Consider the following 24104-nt stretch of genomic DNA (forward strand, 5'->3'; position numbering starts at 1 on the left):
GAGGAATCCAAAGCTTGACAGGCCTGCCATGCTAGTTGCGTTTGCTAAGCTATGTTTAGAGGAAGGGTTTATCGGTGGCTGATCCTTCAACAAATAGGGGATACGAATAGGCATAGGTTTCAGCTCCATGTATTAGATTAGGATTACTTTTTGAGGGGCAAATATGTAACATTCTTCAAGCAATCTTTTTACAAACATCCTCAGTATGCTTGGTTACATTTACAGTAAAAATAAATAAAAAGGGGATGGACCATTGTGGCCTACAGCCTGTCGTGTCAGATAAAACTTCACCTCACAACACAAAGAGTCAGAACAAAGGTTTTATACACACCACTGTGCTTTGTGTACTTTACATATGGAATTTGAAATGGTTCAAAGTAATCACAGATCAAAACAGTAATTTATTTTAAGTGAGTAACAGTCGATACAGTTGGTACTGTCCAAGGCAATTAAAACATGTGTGGCTTTGAGAGGATAAATATCTACAAATGCCTACAAATGAAAATGTGTGTATGTGTGGTTTATGATCATTGTAACATTTCATATTTACAGATGAGGTATCATTGGCATATCAACTGCAATGTGCAGAGAAATATCCCGTGACATTAAACTGAGATATGTAGAATTTCAAAGGACATTTGGAAACAGTAAATGTAATGAAAATATAAATGCAGTCAAAGTAACACTGCTTATAATCAATAAGACATAGTGGTTTATCGTGGAGTCTGACATTTTCTCCAATGTCCTGTCAATAAAAACATATTCAGTTTTATGTCTTGTCGTGTAATAAATACATTTCTTTCATAAAAGAAATATGTAACTGTTGTATTTCAAATCAACAGAAACTATAAATATCAGCTTATTTTATAAACAGAAGTCAAATATTATATTCAAAGGCAATGATTCTAACGTTCCCATTGGTACGGTCTTTGCTTCTAACGTCTGTAAAACATTAACATACAAGTAAGGTAAGGAAATGGTTTAATAACTAAGCCATTAACTATGTGTGTCACTTGCATATTGCAGCACTGTGTCATGTCGGCTTCTATCCTCCAACAAAACGGTGGCAGTTCTCCTGCTGCATGTCATGATGAGTCCACTGTGGCAGGATTCAGTTTGTGGACTTTGTATTCCTCTACCCCGTCCCTGAGACGATAGTCCTGTGGAGCATTTAAACAGTCAAACTGGCTTTTATCTGGGCTACGACAGGGATCTCCTCTATCAGTCCCAGCCAAAGTCCTGTCCACTCATCTGGTAGAAACGGTGGTTGAAGGGCCTGTAGAAGTCTCTGAGCCTCTGCAGGACCTCAGAGGGGATTTGGGGATGGGGTCTGCCCTTAGACTTTCCAAGGCAGCGAGGTCTGCTGCTCCCCTCGGGCTTCTTCAAGCATGGAAAACCTTTGGTCTGGTTGAAGTAGAAGTGTTTGTCTGAAACAACCCTTTTCAGTCCCAGGAAGTCCTGAACTCGGCCCATCTCCCCAGCCGGATCGGACACCAGCCGCTCGCCGCTAACAAACAGAAAATGAGACAATGGGAAGTGCTGAAGCCAGTTCTCCAGATGTTTGGCGTAGAGGCCGATGCGCACAGCGCTCCACGTGGTGTCAATCAGACCCGTAGAGGAGTTTTTTAAAGCCAGGCTCTGGAAGGATGGAAGGCCTGGGTTCTTGGACAGTGTCTGGGTGTAGTCGGATACAGCCCGCGTCACAGGATCCCTGACCACCACAATGAGCTTGGCTTGGCAGTTCATAGTGCAGACTCGGCTAGGAGCCTCCTTTGTGACGAAGTAGCTGGGGGTCTTCTCCATGGTGATCTGGCCGTCCAGAGTCCGAGGCATCAGGTTCCTGAATAAAAAGGAGAAACTGGTCAGACGCTGAATTCTGATTCAACTCTCAAAGCCATAATGGTGCAGAATGTTTCACACAATATATCTCGATGATTTAAAAGCTTGATTGGTTGTGCTCTTCTAAAGCAGTATTCACTTTTAACTCGGGGGCAGCGGAACAAGCTGTAAACACAACACTGTCTTATTAACACCGCCATTTAAAGCCAACATATATGGCTGAAGTGTTGGCAGAGAGTTACCTATACACATCCAACAGACACACAGCAAAGTGAAAATCCATTTTCAGTTGCAAATTGAAATGTAAATCAAATAGTAACTCTTTTGGTCTCCACCAACTCCTGACACATAGACGTTTGTATTTGTTAACATAAAGATATTGATTAAAGTGACAGTAGCATTATTGCTTTATATTTTGTGAAATGGCACCAGTAGGGTATGCTAATGTAATCACATGTGGGGTACAAAGAGACTTCAGGGAAATTACATCAAGAGTTAACGTACACACATTATATACGCGAAACATTAAAGCACCCCAAATCATGTGGGATTAAAGGTCCATACGCTGTAGTGTGTTTATGTACCAGGGCCTCAGACAGCCCATTTGAGCCTCGCTGAAAGGCCTGCACACCAGGACCATCCACTCAACATGGGCCTGATGAGACAAAACCACAAAGCCTCAAGAACCACTTAACAGCAATTTCCTACAGATTTCCACCCCCCCTCCTTTCTTCCTGCAAGAGCAAAGTGGCCCCCCCCCCCCACCCCTCCCCTCCCCCCCTCCCCTACGGGTTCCTACAAGGACCCGAACAGACCAAACAGACCAAAGTCAGGAAGTGCAACCAGGATGGTAAGCTGCTGAGCTCAGCTAGTGTGTTAAACATATGTGTGCAATGAGGAGAGATGTTGTGAATAATATGGCAGTGAAAAGGCTCGGATGCTACTATATCGCAGCGATACATTTTGCATCGTGACACCATCTATATCAATATAACCTCAAAACAATAATCTATTGATACATCTTCTTACGTTGTTTAAACTTATGTTTGTCTCCTTTCTACTCTACTGACTGCGCGCATCTGCTATCTCATAAACTTTCAGTACTATCTGGCAAACAGGCACTGTGGGGGACATGGTATTCGACTGATCCGGTGTTTGTTTGACGTTGACGGACTGCGTGAGGCAAAATTGTGGTAGATTTGGATTTCACAGACAAATTGTTTTGCTTGACAAACGAATGATGAGTTTAAAACAGCAGATGAAATGTCTGCACATCTTATTTGTTACTGGAAACAGAGATTTCTTGTGGCTTCTATTAAAATAAACAAGTAATGGAGCCTGTGTGCTTTATTTGTTTCAGATTTGAAGCCTTCATAGAGTCCAAATGTTAATGACAAGAGGCCATTCAGAAAGGAAGTTTAATGATGGAAGTCCAAGGGAAATGGATTTCCATTTTGGCAGTTGTTCTAGCGAGATTGACTGTGGTCAAACACTGATTTGATGATTAATAAAAAGAAACCATAGAATTGTAAGTATTGGTCCATTAGACTTGCTGATTTATATTTTCTTTATCTTCCATCTGAGAGACATAGAGACAGGCAATGCTTTAATGTGTGAGCAAAACAGGGCTGATGAAACTCTAATAAAAAGTACACGAGGCAGCGATTGACTGTGGTTAGAAGCAGCATCAGTCTACGGGTTGCACTGACATCACTCTTGCTCTGTGGTCAAATGCAGCACAGTAACCCCTCAACAAGCAGCAGGCTGCTCAGTCATCACAAGCTCTTAACGTTGGAGATAACCCACAGAACTTTATTTTCAATTGTAAGAGAGGTCTTAAAGGAATAGTTTGACCTTTTGGAAAAAACATACTTATTCACTTCCTGTACAAGAGAGTTAGATGCATAGAAATGGATTATTTCATTTTCGATGATTGGATGCGAAGATTGATAGCACTCACATGTCTGTAACTATACGGCAGATATGAAGCTTCCACCAGCATGCCTGGCTCTGTCCAAAGGTAACAACATCCACCTCCACAGCAGGTGGAAAAGCGCACTAATTAACACCTTGTATCTGGTTTGTTTAGTCTGTACAAAAACAAAAGTGTAAAAGCAACATGTTGTGGTTTTAGGGGGATTGCCTGTCGGACTATTTCTTGGCCCAGTTCAGCTACTTCCTGCGCCCCATAAAAAAACCAACACATGTTGTTTTTATAGTTTGGTTTTTGTAATGATTAAACAAAACAAGACAAAGAGCTTTAGAGGTGCTGGTAGGAAAATGTTGCAACCTTTGGACAGAGCAAAGCTTTCCAGTCTTTGTGCTAAGCTAAGCTAACTAACTGCTGGGTGTAGCTTCATACAAGTAGCACACAGACATCAAAGTAGTATCGATCTTCTCATCTAACTTTTGGCCAATAAGCCTATTTCCCTATATTTCAAGCTATTCATATAAAGTTTGCAAAGAGGACGACGAAGATAACATAAATATGATACTGTCCGACAGTGTGGAATAAAAAAGAGCTATACCAAAGGGAGACAAAAGGTAAAACGGCATGTTAAATAGCTACAACTGTCTGTAATTATGTAATTATGAAAAAGTATTTGTTGTCACATGTTGTGAGTGTGAAGGAGGGAAAATATGCCTCGTTCCTGTGTAAGTTTTGAGTTTCCCCCTTTTCTTAAAGTTGAGCCATTTCAATCCACCCCCATTAAATGATCCCCCTAATAAAAGACCATTAATTGATTATTATCCAACTACAAGAGCTGCAAATGGCCTATCGCTGCCTGTCTGTCCCCTGTTTATCTGTGTCTAATCAATACGTCTGTCTCTACGACAGATTGTTCACTGTGTGCGCTGTGTGTGTGTGTGTGTGTGTGTGTGCACGTATACTCATGTGAGCGTGGAGGTGAGAGCGTTCACTGATGAGAAACTGAGCGCACGTCTCCCTCTCTGTCCTCTCCTCTTTCATCCATACTCCTCTCGATTTGTCCTTCACTCCTTCACATAAGTGTCACTTCAGTAATTGACCATAAGTTGTCTTTCCATACTCATGAATAGTTAATGATTTGTGGCTTCCCCCCCCCCCCCCCCCCCCCTCTGTCCTCGGGTCTCTATCTCCCTCATCACAAGCTGTCTCATTATCAGACAATCAATAAAAGCCGTTTTCTATCATAAATCCGCTCCTGTACGTGGTGTCAGGAGAGATCAGGTCAGGGATGATTCATTCAGTTTTCTCATGCATTTTAATGTGTTGTTATGTTATATATGTTTTACATATATCAGGTAAATGCCTTTCAGTAACTCTTGGGCAGAAAGAGTAACTCTGAGCACGGGTCCAGTAGTGGCTGACTAGCCACATTAGTCTGGAACTCCCTGCTGCTTAGAGGATGTAGCACTTTTCCTCCCAGAAGTGCTACACCGCTGATTACACTACTGATATGTTCGAGGCAGTCTGGATCAGAAGATTAAATACTAACCCTGGCAACAAGGATGTGGCCAAGAGACTTCCTGCCCCCGAGATTATGGGTTCTCCCGCTGTACCAATCTGCTGCAGCGCCCTAACAAACGGCATTCTGCACACAAAGCAGAACTGATTGCAGACAAAAAGATCCCCAAAAAAATCTAATTATCATGTCATTTTCTAAAAACAAAACCTGATCTAAATTTCAATGGGTTATTATTTTTGTTTACTGGACCATCTATGCTAAACACTATCTTGGCAGACATCTCAACGTCCAGACGCTTTAAAATTAAATTAACGAGGCTGCGGAAAATCAAGGCAGTAAAAATGAGGAGCGCAAACAACAAACTGAAGGAAAACATTTCCCAGCAGTGCTGCTGTGCTCAGAGGGTGACAGAAGAAGCCTCAAGGCCACGAACGGCCCGTCAGGCTGCCAGGATGAGTGTGGGAACCTCGGTTTACGCCTTCATGCCTGGAGGAAACATATGCTACTATTCTCCTCTGACCAGAAATATTTAAATTAAACACGGAGCAAATAGAGAGGTTTAAAAGAACAGTTTGACATTTTGGGTAATAAGCTTATTTGTTTTCTTGCTGGGAGTTAGATGAGAAGATTGATACCGATCTCAAATGTCGTATCGACCTTCACATCTAACCCTCCGCAAGGAAGTGTATAATTGTATTTCCCAAAATACCAAACCAGTGCTTTAAGCATAACCTGGGTGCACTGCAGGGAAAAAGCATGCCGGTTTACATGAGACCCCTTCAACACGCCGCTGACACTGCCTGTGTGATACTACCCAAGACCCCGCACACACACACACACACACACACAAGAGGAGTCATCATTGTCTGTGGGATACTCAGGGCGAATGCCGCCATTCTGTCTGTGATCTTTGTCTAAATAGAAACCTGAGCAAGTCACGAGGCCTAAAAGTGCCACGGAAGTCGGAAAGAAACAACGAACGTGTGTAAATGCCAAACGTAGCCTGAGGACGGGCTTGACACTGTGCAACATAATAAACAGTATTTCACAACAGCTCGTGACACAGTCTGCATAAGAGCTAAAGAAATGCTCAACATAAACACTTAAAACCTGGAGGTGAATTTCCGGCGCTTTTGCAGACACCCATCGACTCTCTCCATAGGCAGAGAGAGGAAGTGATCCCTCTGGGGAACCACATGACTGGCAGAAAGACTTTTGCCACCCACAGATTTTAAATACATTGCTGTCAGATGATTTTATGGCAGTAGAGGAGGGCTTTCTCAACAGGAGGTTAGCTGAAGTGCTATACACCCACGGAGTACAGTGTTTTACATTCTCATCTTTGGTGATTTACTGCAGGATGCCGTTGCAGTGGATTTGACTGTGTGTGTGTGGGTGGTTGGTTGGGCAGGGGGTAAAATCATACACACGTGTGTGTGTGGGCTTTTCTATAAAGAAATGAAATACCTTTTGTCGGTCCAATCATAATTAGGAGGATGTCAGTGATACTTTTCTGGGGAAATCAGTAATGGCTTCAGCATTTGACACATTAAAGCTTTTTTTTAAAGCTTTTTCTACAAAACAGTTTTTTTTAATTTAATAAATGAAGTCAGTCCACCTCTTAAGTGAATATCTCAACAAATACTGAATGGATGTCCATGCAATTTAGTACACATGTCCCCTCATGATAAACTGTAATAACTAAAGTGCTCCCTTATCTTTTCGTGTATCGCTGCTGTGAATCGACAGTACGTGACAGTTTTTAAGACTAGCATGCAAGGGACACAATTTGTGCCCAAAAAGTATTAACGCAGTCCTCATACTCATATCAGTCTGATGCTAAACAGAATAATATGATTGCAGCTGTATTGGTCATTTATTACAGTTATGAGAATCATACTTGCTCTTTAGATGTGGATCCATTCAAACCATGTAATTTCCCTGGGGTAATATCATTGTATACCCATATCAATGTATTTTCTACAGGTTACTCCAATCTGTGCAACTGAGCAGGACTACCACACATCTGAAACATCTGAAACAGATCACTTTGGCCAACTGACACAAAGTATTTTCTTCACTGCAGTCCGGAGCTAAAACGGCACAACGGAAAGCTTTTACAGGCGCCCCGAAATGCACCACAATGCGCCTCAAATTATTATAATTCCCACCATATGGGGTGTGAGTGTGGGCCCATTCAAACCCTATAACGCCATCTAGACCCAACTCCAGCCAAAACCCAGCACCATTAAAACACAATACAACTCAACACTACAGAGACCACTTCCTGGTCTGTTACACCAATCAGTCGTGTTCAGCCTCTATCACTTATGGCCTCGAGGCTGCACACAGAATGAGGTGTCGGGAAAATCACCCTCGCTCTGGGAAACGCTGTCCCATGCGCATTGGAGTCCACTTTTACCATTTCAACTGTCAAATATCTAGAGTGACATGGTAAGTGTTTGAATCTGAGGAATGCAGCGTTGAGATGACTTATAAACAAATCGCATAAGCTCTTAAAGGAGGTAAAACAATACATTATATTCCATAACTACTTTAATTAAAGTAATATTGATGTAAAAAATGAATACATTAAGACAATTTTAATATTAAATTGTCCATTCTCCATAATGCTGTCATATTTTGTAACAGATTCCAAACGCTATTGAAAAAAATGGTGAAGAAGATTTTGTGGCTTTATTTTGGAAGATCATCATTTTTTCTCCCCTGATAAAATCGATCTAACAAACTGTATATTGAGCAGCTATAAACGACCCATACGTTATACCAAAGACCGGCATAATTCACCTGTTGTCATCTCTTCTTATCCTTATTTACAAAAATCTATGTCTTTTTAAGGACCAACGTAATTTTCAGCAGCGCAGTCATTTCTCTCTGCCCTTGTGCTGCTGCCCCTAAAGGATTTATACTACATTTTAATAGCAATCCGATCGGGCATGGCCTTTGGTGTCAAGACTGTAGGTCAGCCAATTGACAAGCTTTCAAAATATCGATGGTGCTTCTGGGCTGGTGTTTTCTTTCTCAAATGGAAATACAGAAATGCTTGTTTCCATAAATTAAATACATGGAGAATAGTTATTTGTGTTCTTGGATGTTAATTTGGATCCAAGGGCACACTGTTCATCTCTTTTTTTAAATAACAACTGCTTGTTCTTCTGCAAGACAAAAACAACAAATGTTTTCATTTTAACGTCATCAAGCAAAAAAAAAAGACAGAATTACTCATTCCAGCCCACATCATGGTGACAAAGCCGTGAGAATCACAACTATTGTGCCATGAAAAGCTGAGGTTTTTAAATTTTCTGCGGTGGCTCTCAAGTCCCATATGAAACCCATCACTCCATGAAGTCCCCTTAAAGCCATAAAACAACACTGAAATTCATTAAATCTCTGCTTGATTCTGAATGCACTATTTGAGGCTTTTCCATTCTTGTAATGGGCTCATGTGCGCACATGCAAAGGAGCGAAGAGGATGGAGAGATGGGCTCGGTGGAAAGAGAGTGAGAGATCACTCAAGATTAAAGCAATGGAAAACACGCATGAATGATGCTTAAGTTTCTCTCAAAGAAGACAATGTTGTTGGAGCAACATGCACGGGACGGCATTGCTTCGTCTGTGAAGTGTCTCCAGCATGGAGATCGCCAATATCTGACAGCAATTTATGACCATGCACGACTTTCATCCGTCTGATAAAGTCGCCTACATTTTCTGCTTATTTCTCCGTCCAAGACATGTGGCCACACAATGCACAAATTGTTCTAAGATATGTTGATGTGAAATCATGTGTCTTTGGCAAAGGTTACATTTTTATTACTGAAATGACTCGTCTACAAAATGTTCAACAAATTTATGATTTTGATGCATTTTCATGCGTCTTATTTTTATTAATTATGGCTGAAGTACGAGCGTGCAGAGGTCATAAGTGTCTGAAGCGGACTGTCGATAAAGTAATAAGAAGATGTATGTTAATTGGTGCTATACTAAGATTAAATTAATGATCCAGTGACGTATTTGTCTGCATATCGTTGGATATGACCCTTTTGACCTCAGAGCTGCAGATGAAGCAGGGAACTTCAACAAAAGAAAATGTACAAAGCTCAGGGTTGGTTTTTTAGAGCCTGTCAAACAGAGCAGCCTCGTACCGAATCAGAGGAGAAAGTATGTACGTGTGCGTATGTGTGTGTGTGTGTGTGTGTGTGTCTGTGTGTGCAATGTTAGCTTCCAGATGTGACAGTGAGTTGACCCGCTGTTCACTGACAAGTCAGTTGACGAGGACTTGATTGTTCCACGTGGATGAGCTCTTGCTGTCACTGACACACACAGCAGAGCTCCATGACTTCCAACGGAATCACTCTGGATCATTGCAGATGACAGCAAACAGATTTCCCCCAATTTCTGGGATTCAGTGACCAACAACGGAATCATCTTTCCGTGATTTCACCCGGGAACACGTTGCTGCTGTCGCCATTGTTGTGCTAATCCCTCCGACTCTTCTCAACCTTCTCCAGCTAAGTTTACTTAAAACAGAAAACAGACTATATAAAAAATACCAGTATTTTTAGAAGATCACACCCGTCAGAAATGATTTAACTGGACCACCTGCCCTGCAGTCAAACCTGTCATTTGTCACATCTTTAGAAATGCTTCAGGAAATTTGGCATCACAACTACATTTTATATCGCACATTTTTCTTCTATTTTGCTTTTGGAGATATATATCATTAGAACTGAAACAATTACTTGATTAATAGTTGGATTATTCCATTAACAGAAAATAAACTACGAAAGCAAATTTTGACAATCAATTCATCTTTTATTCATTTTTATTTAAGTAAATGTCAAACTGTTGCTGGTTCCAGCTAAAGATGAGTTACTTTTCTTTGTCATACATGATTGTAAACTGAATATCTTTGGGTTTTATGCTGCCAATTAAACAAAACAAGCTATTCTAATATGTCACCTTGGGCTCACATTTTTAGTTGCAGCCCTTATAATGACTGATCTTACTTTCACGGACCATGTTGGCGTCGCTGCCGCGTTACAGCACCAATCAAACTGCAATATTAAAGCATAAGAGCTTTACAACATCAGTCGGGCTAATTAAAACACACAAAAACACTCCTAAAACATGCCCTGGAAACACCAGGTCTGTCACAGGTATTTCCAAATAAAGACATCCTCTACACTAAAAGAAGAGCAAGGATGAGTGAAGCTATACGAGAGGGGGGAAAAGAGGGAAAGAAAGCAGTGAGAGAGTTGATAAAAGAAGAGAGAAGGATGTATTACAGCAGAGCAGAGAAGTGTGAAAGATTAATAAAGGGAGCAAAGTGCCAACCTGCATGTGCGTGTGTGCGTGCGTGATGCGTGTGTGTGTTTATGTCCACTGAGAAGAACAGAGAGGAAGCTTACAAGCATGCTGAAATTATCAGTTGTGAAAGTGTTTCCATGTGTCCTCATGTTCTCAGTTAAAACTAAGAGGGATGAAAAAGCCAAGAGAAGATTAAATTACACCTTAGAGTTTCATGCGCCATCATGCTATCAAAGTGGTTGTTTATCAGGGCTCTTCACCCTGTCAAACCTAGCCCTCTCCTTATGGCTCCTTTAGTACTATACAGTATGCTCACAGCAGGTCAGTGATAATATTCTGACACTGGTGAGTGTTTGAGCTAAACTGGGATGTTCTCCGGGAGCTTGTAGAACATCTGGAGATGATCAGAATCAGCTTAATCCAGACCCAAATCCTTCTTTAGGGCCTTAAGTACACCCAAATTATAGCTCTGGTCAACCTGGTCACCCCAAATCAGCTGCTGTCGCTGCAACAGTAGCCGATGAACATTTTATGTGCAACGTCATTGTGGCATGCAGCCAAGACCTACACTTCAAGTATATCAATCAGGCGTATATCCTTTATATGAGGAAAACCTTATTAGAGCCATCACTATGCTGTTTGCATGACTCCCACTCAGAACAGGGTGAAAGTGTTGATACTGGATGTCCCGGTGACGGGTATAAATGGTGTTTAGATGACTGTCAAGATGATGAATTGCTCCCCAGAGAACCCACCAGACTTTTGGATTTACAGTGCCAGCATGCGGGGAGAATATTGGCTCCCTGAAATGCTTATATGGTGATCCGAATACATCGGTCTATTGACAGGAGACATCAGCACTCCTGCACAAGTGAAACCACTTCATCTGACCCTTCACCCTGCCATACATCATCTCTGTCTGGGATGGTATCCAAAGATTTATTGTAAAGAGTAAAAAAAACTTTTTTTGAGACACAATGCACTTCGAGTCTAGTCAGTCTGTGTGTTTACAACAGATACATGCTATTGACCCTGTGTGCCTTTATTTTGAGTTATTTTATTACAATTATACATAGGAGAGGTGTAAAAAAAAAGTATTTGCAACTGTCTTTCAGTTTTTAATTCGCTGCCAAAAATGAGCTAAAAGGCAACTTGCGTCTGCATGTGTTTGTTTGTGTGTTGCCTACCTGTACCACTCCAGTCCTTTATCATAAAACCTGTCGAAGAAGTGAGGCTCGGCACCGACCGCCCTCACGTCTGGGTGGATGCGGAGAAACTCCAGCAGGGCGCGGGTTCCTCCTTTCTTCACGCCGATTATAATCGCCTGCGGAAACCTCTTAGTCCCGAAAGTGTTGGACACGGGGATGCCGTTGCTCTCGGCGTTCTCCTTCGCGCTGTCCGGCATGTGGAGATGCAGCTGCTGTCCCGGCGCCTCCACCTGCGCCGCGTCCTCGGAGGCTGTGCGGTTCCGGTGAAGCGGCGCGTCCGGCAGGAGACGCGGCGAGGGACGCTGCTCGTCCGAAAGTCGGCGGGGATCGTCCAGAATGTCATAGTCGGAAGCTTGCTGGCTGTATAAAGTTCTCGGAGCCGAATCGCAGAATCCGGTGAGGCAGTAGAAGAAGTAGGTGAAGATCAGGACCATGGTAAAAAACACCGAGACTTTGGAGAGCACCTTGCCAAAGTTGAACCTGACTCTGCATCCACTACATCCCATGAGTTGATCTCCTGCTCGGTGCCAAAGGGCCAAAACGTGGACAGCATGCTTCTTCTTACTACATTAAATGTATCTCCCAGAACCTGTTGCGCAAAAGTGAGGTTTCACATGGAGACTGGAGAGCTTCAGTGGGATGATGGTTTTGTCAAAAAATATCCTCATAATCGTTGTCTCTTTTGTCAGAAAAGACAGAATATAATCCTCGTTGATGAAGGAAGTTTTGGGCATTTAATAGGACTCGTTGATTTGCAGTCAGATGAGACTTCCAGCCTTCTGTGTCTGTGCGCACTGAGGTCTCCAGATTCTCTCATTCAAGGTCTCTCCTCTGCCTTTCCTACGCCCTTTATTACACGTCTCCACCCCTCCCTCCTCCATGCTATAGATAAACATGCTTCATGGGGACATAGAGGCTCCTTCATTTCTATATGGCAAACACATTCAAATATATGTTTTCATTCATAACATAAATTAAATTTAAGCATTATTAGCATATAAATCATTTCAAAGAAACCACTTGATGCCCACTACAAACCCATTGGGAGATTTTATTTATGGTCGGTCTGTGAGTTAAATATGTCTAAAATTATTTATATATTTTCGCGGAACTTTGTAAGATGAAAAACACATCTTGAGTACTTTTGTATGAGCTACAGGCGCATCAATGTTTTACAAATGTAAGATGACCCTGCAGAGGAAAATCCTCCTTGCCGCTTTGAACCCATATGATAGATGTCTCTGTGAATAAGAGAAGCCCCGAGGATGTCTATCCAAAACCTCTTCTCCCTGCACTGAAGCAACACATAGTCGACATAGTGACAAGTCCAAAACAATAGGCCCGATGCAAGGAGGGGGGGGGGGCCCTGCGCCTGCTCTGTCCCATAAATACAGTATCTGAGGCTGAGTGTGGCACCTTAGGGGCTGCACAGGAAAGATCAGCACCAGGATGTTCCCTCGACTCTGTGAAGCCGGAGCAGGTATAGAGTTTCTTCTGGCAAAAAAAATGGAGGTTGAACCTGAGATGGAGTTCAGACTTTGAACCTGACTAACACACCAAGCAGCTGTTTGAATGGACGAGGGGATGGAAAGAGAGTGAGGAGAGGTAGAGGGGAACTGAGGTAGATAATCTGTCTGAGAAAGAGGCGCACACACACTCACACACACACACACACACTTACACACTCAGCCCTGGGGCGCAGTATGTTTCAGACAGAGATAGTAAATTAGTTTGGCAAAGTTACTGTGTTTGCTAATTGGGAATTTTAAAGTTTAAAGTAAAGAGTTTATTCAGCTCTCTTGATTTATGTCCTCAGAGAGAGAGAGAAAAAAAGGTTGTTTAAAAATAATTGAAGAAAATTGATGTCTGTATCAATATATGAAGCTACCACCAAGACTGGAAACACGGGGAAACAGCTAGCCTGGCTCTGTCCAAAGGTAACAACATCTATACCAGCACCTCTAAAGCTCACTTATTAACACGTTGTGTAAGTGGAACATTGATATGAAGGGCTCATTCTAGAAAACACAATGATTCTTAGTTTCAGGTGATTATACACTAATGAGAACATTATTTTAATTTGTGCCAATAAGTCCCCCTAAACCCTACACACTGTTCTTTTAAGGAATATACGAACTCTTCAAAGTTAAGCATTTTGAAGATTGCAATTTTGCTCTTCAGAGATGTAAAACCAGTTTTGAAAAAAGAAAAAGTGCCCAAACAAAGGTCTCTGCGGATTCTGACATGACCCAAGCAAATATAGAATAATGATATGTTTTGAAGCACAAACAGCCATTGTAAATCCATCCAAAGCGAGGCCAGCCTGGCACTGAGGAATTCACAGCTTTGGAAATGACTGTCTGCTGGCTAGAGGCAGATTCAGTCAGAATGAGGTCAGGATCCAGGCTTTGCTTTCATCAGACATTTTATTTGCTTTTCCCTCGCGCTAATTGCTCTAGTTGGAGTCGTCCTGACAGGTTTGGACCCAGAAATATAAACAACGAGATTAAAGAAACAAACAGGCGGCAGCAGTGTTGAGGAAACAAATACGACATACAAGTTGTGAACTGTGCCTGTATGTACAGGATTGAGGTTGTGTAATAAGTCTCTCTGTCGATGTGTACGTGTGCGTATCTTTCTTCATCTTTGTGTACATTGATATGCGCTCTCCTTCATGTGTAGGCTTTTATGCACGCATGTGTGTGTTTGTGCAGTCCAGACTACATCTCCAACCGTGGCGCCTTCAGGTGTGTGCTGCTGCATCCCTGTGTGTACCATTGATACAGATTTCCATAGCCAGAGGCCCGCTGATGGCGTGTACATGTGTCAGCCATTACAGCAAATTAGAAATCCTCCTCAGCAAAAGCAGAATGTTCCACTCTCATTTAGTAATTTCCAGTATGAGGAAGAAGCTGTCGGCCATTTGCAATAGCCACAAGATACCCGGCAGACTCTCCTTAAAGCCATCATGACAGATCTTTGAAACCACCGCCCAGGAGATACGCATTTAGCGGTGCAGATGTATGGCTGTAGTTTCCTACAAATGGAACCCTTTATTGTGTCTGGAATGAGATTTAATGAAGTCCAGATTGAGGATGTCGGCTACTTTGGCTATGTCAGAGGACATTCCCACTGTTGGATCTACTGTTCTACGCGGGGATGTGGTTATTATCCCCAAATCAATCCAGTTTAATGCTCACAGTGGTGTCTGAAGTGCAGCTACTTTGAAGAAATAAAGGATGTCACACACACTCTCTGTTATGTTAGATGCTCAATGGCTGAGCCCTCAGGTAGGGAGGCTCACTGAATACAAAAGCCAACAACAAAGCGTCTGCGATGCCCCACCTTCTCCTGGAGCCTTCCCTAACTTTCATCTGCAAACCTAAGCAAAGTCAGTTAGAATGATGAATGGACGACGAGACGGAGGGCTGAACAAAAAACAACAACAACACTCTGATCTCTCCATCCAATGTTCTCCCCCCACATCTTCCTCTTCTCCTCCCACCCTTCATCCCTCGCGTCACGTCCCACCACCTTCGCACAGGTGCATTGATCTTTTTCGCCTCCAAGAGAACTTCCAGACTCCCAGACTTGCCCTGTAGCTTTACAGAGACATCACTGAAAGGATGACTGTACTAAAGATCTGAGAGGAGGGGTGTTTGGAGCTTACGCAACAACTTTCAACGGCCTTGAAAGCATTAAACAGTGTTAGACCTGCATAACGCCTCGAGGTCAACATGGGAGTAATTTATAGAGGAGGAAAAGTTTTCTGCGATTCATTCCAACTTGAGGGTTCGATTTGGGAAGCACCCAAAGCCAGGAGGTTCAATACTGTAATTGATATACACGTATAGAGAGACAAGCCCACAGATATTCTTCAAATAAACAAAAATGCATGCAAGCAGCTCCTCAACCGCCACACCAGCTGCACAGAACAATTTTCAATGCGTCTTTCATCTTGGCAATAAAAAACAAAATGCCTTTCCGGGGAGCAAGTCTGCGCAGGAGCCTCATGTTTTTTGAAACTGTTATTTACCTTCTCTTTGCTTGATTTTAGCAGTGGAATCGGGAGAGTGAGGATTTAAAGAGAATTAAACTGAATGACAATCATGTCATCGCGCAGGCCGCAGACCATTTGGGAAATGCCTTCTTCTCTAATCCGCAGCTCTGCGGTGAAAAGTGGGATCGTGGTTGGCTCCTAAGTGATTGTGGGTGTGTTGGGAAGGGCGGAGGCACAAGGAGAGGAGGGAGGTGAGGGGAACTTGCGTGTGCTTGTATGTGTCTGTGTCTTCATGACAGAAGACGAGTGTGAGCGAGAGATAAACGGAGTGAGAAAGAGGTTAAAAAGGAGACAACCGTGATTAGTTCAGTGTACAGTTTCATGCCTCCCAGCTCACTTCGGGGGATTCACCGAGACATGTGGCTGCAAATCTGACAGAGCCGTGAAGGTGAACCATTTTGAGCTGCAGTGTGTGTGTCTTGACTGTATTTGTGAAGTCTGTCAATATGCGTGCAGAGACTTTTATTCCTTCGGGGTGTTATGCATGCTTCGATGTGCCTATTGTTCCAGTCTGCGTGCACATGTTCCGCTTGTGGTACCCAATCCCAGACTGTTACTTACTGAAATGCTTGTGGGCTGCTCCATGTGGCTTTCCTTCATTGAAAGGCCTCGTCGTCTTGAACGTTGATTGCCATGACGTCAGCTCCAAACCACAGCACTGCCTTTTATGTGTCACTGTCACCATCTATTTCCGCCCCGTGTGTGGAAAACAACTTTCTTTCCATCTTTGCACTCCACTGACACGGACGGTTGGATCGAACACTGTGTTACTGTTGCCGGGCCAGAACCGCCACCCAAATGGAAGTGCTCGTTAATTGTCACACTCGTCTTATGCGAAACAATCAGACGGGTGATGCGTGTGAACTGGGCAACTGGGTGACTGTCTCATTAGTTAACTGCGAGCTGTGTGTTCATTTACGTAAACAAGTCAAACCTGGACGATCTCTGTAAATAAAAAACATTCATCAGATGGGTGTTAACTGACTGTAATTACTGGTGTAAAACCACAGCAGTTTGTCTCTCCACTCCCTGGAGTTTCCCATGTTTTTCGAATTCCAACTTGTCACATCGACTGTGAGAAAAAGAGAGCTGTCATCCCCCAAAAAAAAAACAGAAAATAAACTGCTCTGTCCATTGCCTCTCCGTTGAGTCAGGTCTGCTAAAATAGTATCACCTGTCCTGTGAGATCCTGCAGGCCAGTGTGTGTGTGTGTGTGTGTGTGTGTGTGTGTGTGTGTGTGTGTGTGTGTGTGTGTGTGTCTGTGTGTGTCAAACTGTTTCATGCTGCAGAAACAGGAGATGGGCTTCTACCCTGTGGGGCCAGTCTGCATTTCACAGGAATGCAAAATCATGTGCGACTCAAACAAGCAAACCATCAGTGAGGGTGCTGCTGACGGTTGTTTTGGCCAAAGGGGACAGGAGTGGAGCAAATATGTGACCCACCAGGAAAAAAAACATGCCTGGTGGGAGATAAATGAACTTTAAAATTGGATATTTCACTTTAGGGATTGATGTTTTTCAGGTTCAATCATTTAAGTTTGGTTCAAATATCTTCCTGTGTAAAATGGTCACATTGCTTGGACAAATACGGTATTATGTGCGTTTTATCGTCGTCCAAAGATCCATTTAAACCCAATACAGTAACAAGAACTGGCATGATTGGAGGTAATCTCAAACAATTCAAAGACATTGGGTGATTTAGTTCGTTTTCTTGCCGAGAGGTAACTGAGCAGATCGACACCACACACGTCTGTATGCTAAATATGTAGCCACAGCTAGCAGCAACTTAGCTTAGCTAAAGCAGAGGGCACAGCGCGCCCAGCTCTGCACAGAGGAAACAAAATCTGTCTTACAACACTAATTAACACATTATATGACAATTGTACAAATAATTAGTTGTAAAGACAGTTTTTTTCATTGCAGTTTTGCAGGGGATTATTTGCCAGCCTATTTATTGGTTGGAAAACGGTGAATTGTTACTTTTAAACTTGGTGGTGGTGTACTTTTAAAACACCACCACCACACCCTCACTGTCGTAGCTAATAATCACATTGGGTTGTGTGTGAGTCTCATTCCTGTGGGAATGTATTCTGAGTCTTTGACCTCTTCGGTTTTCACCCCTTTACCAACACACACACACACGTCACGCACACTCAAACACAAATCTTCCTCTCCTTCCTGTAGCTCTCATCTGGTCTCACTTTGGGTTTTGAGGCTTGTGTTTTTAAAAGACACAACAGAGCTGCTGGTCCAAATGATAGCAGCGAGGCTTTTCCGTGGACTTCCCCAAAATACATTCAAAATTAATTTGGATTCTGTCTTGACCAAGAGATCACTCACTTCCTGAGATATGGAGTAAATTACACAAAGTGCACTCTTTATCTTCACTGTCTTTAGTGTTTGGCGTAACATGGTGTTCTCCGCACAAATCCGGGACTCTGACGAGCCAAAAGGAAGAGTTTGAGGGATCGAGAGAAACAATTACTTCAGAGTGACTGACAGGCGAGATTAGAGGGTATTTGCTTTTCTGGCACAAAAGTAAAAGAATAAAGTGCAAATGTGGAGCGTTAGAGATTGTCTGAGCCAAATGTTGATGCTGAAGATATATTAATCATGCTTTCAAGGATTATTTTTGATATATAAAAGCGGGTAGTAAATGCTAACTCTAGAAAGATGGCTCTAATGTTGACTACCTCAAGGAGTTAAGATGAAAAAGATAATGCGCATCTGTGTGTGTTGCACAATAGGTGCTGAGGGGCATAAAGCTGGAGAGGTATGTGGAATTCCCCTCATTCATACAACAAGGGGGATCCAGATGTGATCACACAAACCAACACGCACACACACACATTAAATGCTTTATTTGAATCCGGTAATTATTGTTCTTTGGTTAAAATGCGAGGCTAGATGTGCTTTAAAGGCATAGATAGACATTTTCGGTGGATACGGTGCAGATGTTTAGCATAGGCAGAGCCGTGCTAGCTGTTTCCCCCTGTTTCCAGTCTTTATGCTCAGCTAAGCTAACCTGCTGCTGGCTGTAGCTTCATAATTAACGAGCAAATATAACAATGGAATCAATTTTCTCATCAAACAGAAAGTGAACAAATGTGTTTCCCAAAATGTCAAACTATTGTTTTAAGGGCACGTTGGGATACAACGCATGCACACAAACACACACGATTCACAAAAGCACAAATAGAGGCCTTTCCCCATTCACCCTTTCTTCTTCCCCCACCACTTGATGGTGTTTGGTAAAAAAAAAAAATGCAAATGTGACGTTCTGTCGATCTTTCACAACAGCTGCAGAGAAAAACTTGAGTCAGAACACCTTCGTAAATGTCTCATAATGTTGGTTATGATTATAGGTTCCTGATTGGGTTATAATCACTGAGGAGAATAAAGAGCTCAGGCACTTCTGAACATTTTCTGCACAGAAGTTAACAATCAGCATGACCAAAGCAGCAATTTTGACTATTAAGACCACCCATCTGGGGCCTCTGGGGAGTTCACAAAATGTTTTACAGACATGTACATATATGTTGCAAACACACATAGGAAAAAGAGCATGAATGAAAATACTTGCAGTTGTCTCCTATGGAACACACTGGGATTACTAACCAAGATGACAGAGGATGAGCAGCCGTAAATAGCAGGGAGCTGGGGTTAGCAGGGTGAGTGGGTGCATGGGTGGGCAGTGGGAAGACGCTCTGTGGCACCGTACCCAGGGAAAGACTGAGGTAATTACGTTCTTCTACTTATTAGTGTTCAGTCTCTGTCAGATGTTTTTTTTTTTTTTTTGGCGTGCCATAAACCTCTCCATACGTCAAAGGCCTCTGACATTTGTGGACACACAAAAACGGCATTTTCCACAGTCCATCACCGCCCAGACTATCTGTGAGCCGAGCCCCCTTTTAAATCATTTGGCCAAAATCTAAAACCGTTCTGATACTTCCATACTCTCTGAAGACGGGGCGTTTGATAAACGCTTCCTTGCTTCCTTGCACACTTTTACCTGAGGCTCTATTTGATCTCTCTGAAACTCACACAGGAAACACAAAAGTAGAAGAGAGCAGTTGTTTGACAGTATGCACACAGCTTGTCCGCAGTTTGCCCACCTTTGAGGCCTCTCAAACCTCTGTGATCAAGGCGGGATCAATGTTGACATGTGGGCACACAATCAGCCTGTCTTCTTCTCCTGTTTTGAACCATCTCTCTTATCCCTCAGTCCCAGAGAATAAGGACCACCCCCCCCCCCCCCCCCTCTCTCTCCCTGATCTGCGTGAACAATACCAGTGCCACACACCTCAAGTATTCCTTTGAAGCTTTCAGACCAACCTGCGCTGCTGTCTCTGGCTCTATCTCTTAAGTAGATCACAGTGCAGATAGCGAGTGATGTTTGCAAATACACATGTTCAAAATCCCCTCCGTGTTATTGAAGCTGGTGGCGTTCAGAAACAGGAATGTGATCATGTGATAAAGGTAACAATAAAGCGGCAGAAGCCGTTGAAGATAATCTTTGAAAGTTCTCATTGTTTATATTCTTTACTGGGAGCCCTCATACTTGGGATTTCACGGGGCGCTTTTTGGCTTTGCTGCGCAGTCCCTCCCATGTTCAAACTGTTGACATTTTTTTGGACTGAACAGAAAAATTGTGGCTTTTCATTGTTTCTTCCTCAGTGTAATTGCATTTTTATTACTCCCCATTCCACATTTACGGCGTTTATAACCAACACAGGCTGTCAAGATATGCATTTCATATACCCACACTGCATAAAATCTGTTTATATGCTCAGTAAACTACACATTTCCCGGTTGCGGTTCACTGCTGGGCCTTTCGGGGAGGACGAGCTAATTCTATTCTATTCTATTTGGGTTGTCATGAGCTCCATCTCCTTCAAACACATGTTGTCCTGACGGAATTACAACAATCCCCAACTGGAGTGCCTTGAGTTTCCAGAACTTTCCTTTCCATCCAGAACACGTATCAAATTCCAGTGTCAAAGTATAAAAGCTTTGTTTATCCTTTTAATCATTACACAGGCAGATGTGTTTGGCCAACATATGTGGTCTTTAACATGTGGAGGGTAGCCCCACCATGTATGGAGATGGAGACGTGACATTATAGCGGGGCAACTCACATTACTCACTGATGAAAGAAGCTTTCTCTATTTCTGTTACAGTCACGCATTCAGGAGTGTAATTCTTCCCACAACGCAATCACAGCTTCTGTAGTGAGTGGATCAGAGCCACTGGATGGCAGATGTTTTTAGGGGATACTAACCTTGATGAAACTGGATATAATGTCATGGCGTGTGCACACGGAATGGGACACTTTTCTCTGTGGCTCAAAACAGAAGCAGGTGCAGTGCCCGTAAACATCCACATCTAAGCAACAGGCCTCATATACGTTGTAATTAAAACAAGATGTCTCTGCGAATGAGTCAGTGGCACCCACACGCACACACACACACACACATGTTTAAGTTGTACCCTGAGGCTCGGCCTGTGGGACTGGGGAAGGCTTTGGAGTAGTAGCGGTTTAATTTAATTAAGGATTTGCTTTTGAGCAGGATGGGCCCGAGAGGTCAGTGGAAGGAAAAGTGTGGTTACGAGTCTGTCTCGTGATTCTATCAGAGGATTACCACTTCCTCCTTCCTGTTTGCTTCCTCTTGGCCATACAGCTGTGCTCAGATGCCGGACAGAAAGGGTGTTCTCACAGATAGCAAACTCTAATTACGGTCCCGTGTTTTTGCCAATTTCCTTTTCCGCTTCATCTCTCATTCTCACATCTGGTTTATCTTTGTGTGGTGGTCCCTGTCTGTTGTTGAGTTTGTCGCTGGGCCCCCTCCTTCACCCTCTTTGCCTCTCCCAGACGTCCCCCCCCCTGAGGACAGGTCAGTCTGTGTGCCAGCTGTGTGCCAGCTGTGTGCGGCGTTACAACTGAGAATCCACGACAAAGACATCCTAGTCAGTAAAACCCTCCTTGTGCAGGTATTACTCCATCATCACTTTAGGCAAAGTGAAATTTGAAACAATACTTTTGCAACAGCTGCTCCCTCTGAGTTTTGATCTTACAGACCAAATCATCACATCAAAATGCACAAAACAGTCTTTGCTTTAAATGTTGTACGACTACACATCATTACAACCTATGAATGTTTGCACTTCCTTTCTTAAGCCTCGGCCTCGGACTGCAGCTTTCATCTCCCCCTCTGATCTTCCAGCCTTTGAAAACAGGCAGATCCACACCTGCTCTTACCCAGACATTTAAACAGCACAAGAGCTGTTGAACGCAGCCCCACATCCTCGCTTTGTTTATAATTCCACCACTCCACAAGCCAAGAAGCAGCTTTACCGAGTTATCTGGAAAACATTTCCAAGTGAGCACTCTTAGGTCTGGAACGCGTGAACACATTTTACCAAGTAAAGTTATCCGCTTACATCCAGGATCTACTTCCTGACGTGACGAGAGAAGACGGCAAGTGGACACGACAGCACTGCAGCGGAGACATGCTTTTCAGACATTTACTGTACTTGTAATCAGTGGATTTTTAGCAAGAATGTCAACAAAATGCCATTAACAAACTAGGCCTTTTATGACAAATCAAAAGCATGGTTACATGTGAAACATTATTCGTTTTTTTGCAGGCAGGATTTAGGAATCCTCTACAATTACTCGAGCACATTTAATTGAAAGGGGGAAAATATTCCAAGTGAATCGAGAGCATCATTAAAAAAGGCACCGTGAAGTAATGTCGTTTGTGCTCTGAATACGTGGAGCTCTCATAGCGGGAAAGTCTTCTTTATTAACTCTGGAGAGAGCTAAATATGTCCACAAAGTAATACTTAGGTGAGTTGCGGTTCATTTAAGATGTGTTTTTCGGGCACATAGCACCATCAACTGATGGGATTATGCAACTACACTTTTGAAGAGGGATATGAAGTGCAGTGTGTCCAACATACTTTCACAGATCCAGAGTGGTGCAGTGAAGCGTGCAAACAATGTGACTGACCCTGTGATACTTTTAACTCATAAATGAACCGTAAACTCTTTTTAAGGGAGCTACGATGAAGATTAGTGTTTCTGTACAGCAAAACTTAATGTGGTTGAATTTGGATCGTAGTTGCGTTTTTTGTGTTTGTCTCTGTGCTCCTGGTTTAAAAAAAAAAAAAAAAAAGTGGTTGAGACCGGTCTGTTCTTGCTGCCCAGTGAGGCCACCGTCACATCAGAGCCCCGGAGCTCCATTAGGCTTCGCCCCGCAGCACTTCATCCACTGTCCTCACCTCAAGCAGCAGAATAACGTCCTGCTCTTTCACAGCTCACCTTTCTGTACATCAACCTTTTCTGTGGAAGAGGCCCAAAACAAAAAAAGTGGGTCAAAAAAAGGTGCATGATAAGTGTGCAGTACACTGTATGTGAGAAACATAGACTCACTCTTAGGGATGAACGTGAGTGAGCTGCTGAATATTCAGAAGCGCGACAGCCCTTCTGTCGGTCCGTCGTGCAAGAACTCGTGGCCCAATCCATTGCCACACTTCCCACAACAGACCTGGGATATTTAAACACAGAAAGTTTGAATCAGTGATCTAAACCTATAGATCACATGATTACCTACAGGTACAGTGTTGAAGTAAATCCCATTTAGTCCAGCTTGACGTGCCAGAGCCTATAACAGCATACATACACAGGTAACCTACCTTCAGCGGTCCCCATGCTTCAGGGTGTTTGGAGACGCTGTGCTTGTGGATTGTCTCCGAGAAGGCTGGCCAAGGAGAAGAGTGCTCAAACTTTGACATGCTGGAAAATAACTCGTGCCCACATTCAGAGCACACATATATACCTGAGAGGGGGGGGAAGGTATCAATGAATGGACTCTTATTTTCACTACAGTGGGACTTCATGCTTCTTTACTCACCGGCTTGGAAGTGATTTTTAAATTCTTCTCCACCAGAGAAAGAGCAATATGACATTTCATCCATTTCAAATGTCTTTGTGTCCTCAAAACCAACGTGATTTCTCTGTGGTTTGACACGTATGTTTACAAAGAGTCACTCGGCTCCAGCCGGGAACAAACCAGCAGGTGCAGATCTCAAGTGTCAGCAGCTCTGCCCTCCTTGTGTACGGGTCTCGTCTTGTTCTCATTGCTTCCACTTGATGGCAGTGTTTAGATGACTGAGAGCCAGCGTCGATGCACTGTTTAGTCAGCCAAAATGTGTTTTA

The 24104-nt window shown here is 43.0% G+C and overlaps 1 protein-coding gene and 1 pseudogene across 2 annotated transcripts; both read right to left on the reverse strand.

The window, feature by feature from the left end:
- Positions 1-512: 512 nt before the first annotated feature.
- Positions 513-12562, reverse strand: LOC306709162 (heparan sulfate glucosamine 3-O-sulfotransferase 6-like). The gene is made up of 2 exons (XM_079177214.1): positions 11804-12562; positions 513-1840 (listed from the first exon to the last, which is right to left on the reverse strand). The coding sequence occupies exons 1-2, from the start codon at positions 12328-12330 to the stop codon at positions 1222-1224; spliced, it is 1146 nt and encodes a 381-aa protein (XP_079033340.1). The 5' UTR covers positions 12331-12562; the 3' UTR covers positions 513-1221.
- Positions 12563-23122: 10560 nt separating this feature from the next.
- Positions 23123-23921, reverse strand: LOC306709743 (methionine-R-sulfoxide reductase B1-A-like; annotated as a pseudogene). Its single transcript, XR_013767718.1, has 4 exons — positions 23800-23921; positions 23582-23724; positions 23319-23433; positions 23123-23228 (listed from the first exon to the last, which is right to left on the reverse strand). The product of XR_013767718.1 is annotated as a methionine-R-sulfoxide reductase B1-A-like (transcript).
- Positions 23922-24104: the final 183 nt, after the last annotated feature.

The sequence above is a fragment of the Pholis gunnellus genome (genome assembly GCF_910591455.1).
Source record: "Pholis gunnellus genome assembly, chromosome: 17".
Lineage (NCBI taxonomy): Eukaryota > Metazoa > Chordata > Actinopteri > Perciformes > Pholidae > Pholis > Pholis gunnellus.

What these genes read in the sequence shown, in the direction of transcription:
- LOC306709162 (XM_079177214.1), bottom strand. Translation starts at nt 12,330, where the DNA reads ATGGGATGTAGTGGATGCAGAGTCAGGTTCAACTTTGGCAAGGTGCTC. An exon ending in AAAGGACTGGAGTGGTACAG is followed by an intron (nt 1,841 to 11,803) that starts GTAGGCAACACA and finishes CTTTTTATTCAG; the next exon opens with GAACCTGATGCCTCGGACTC.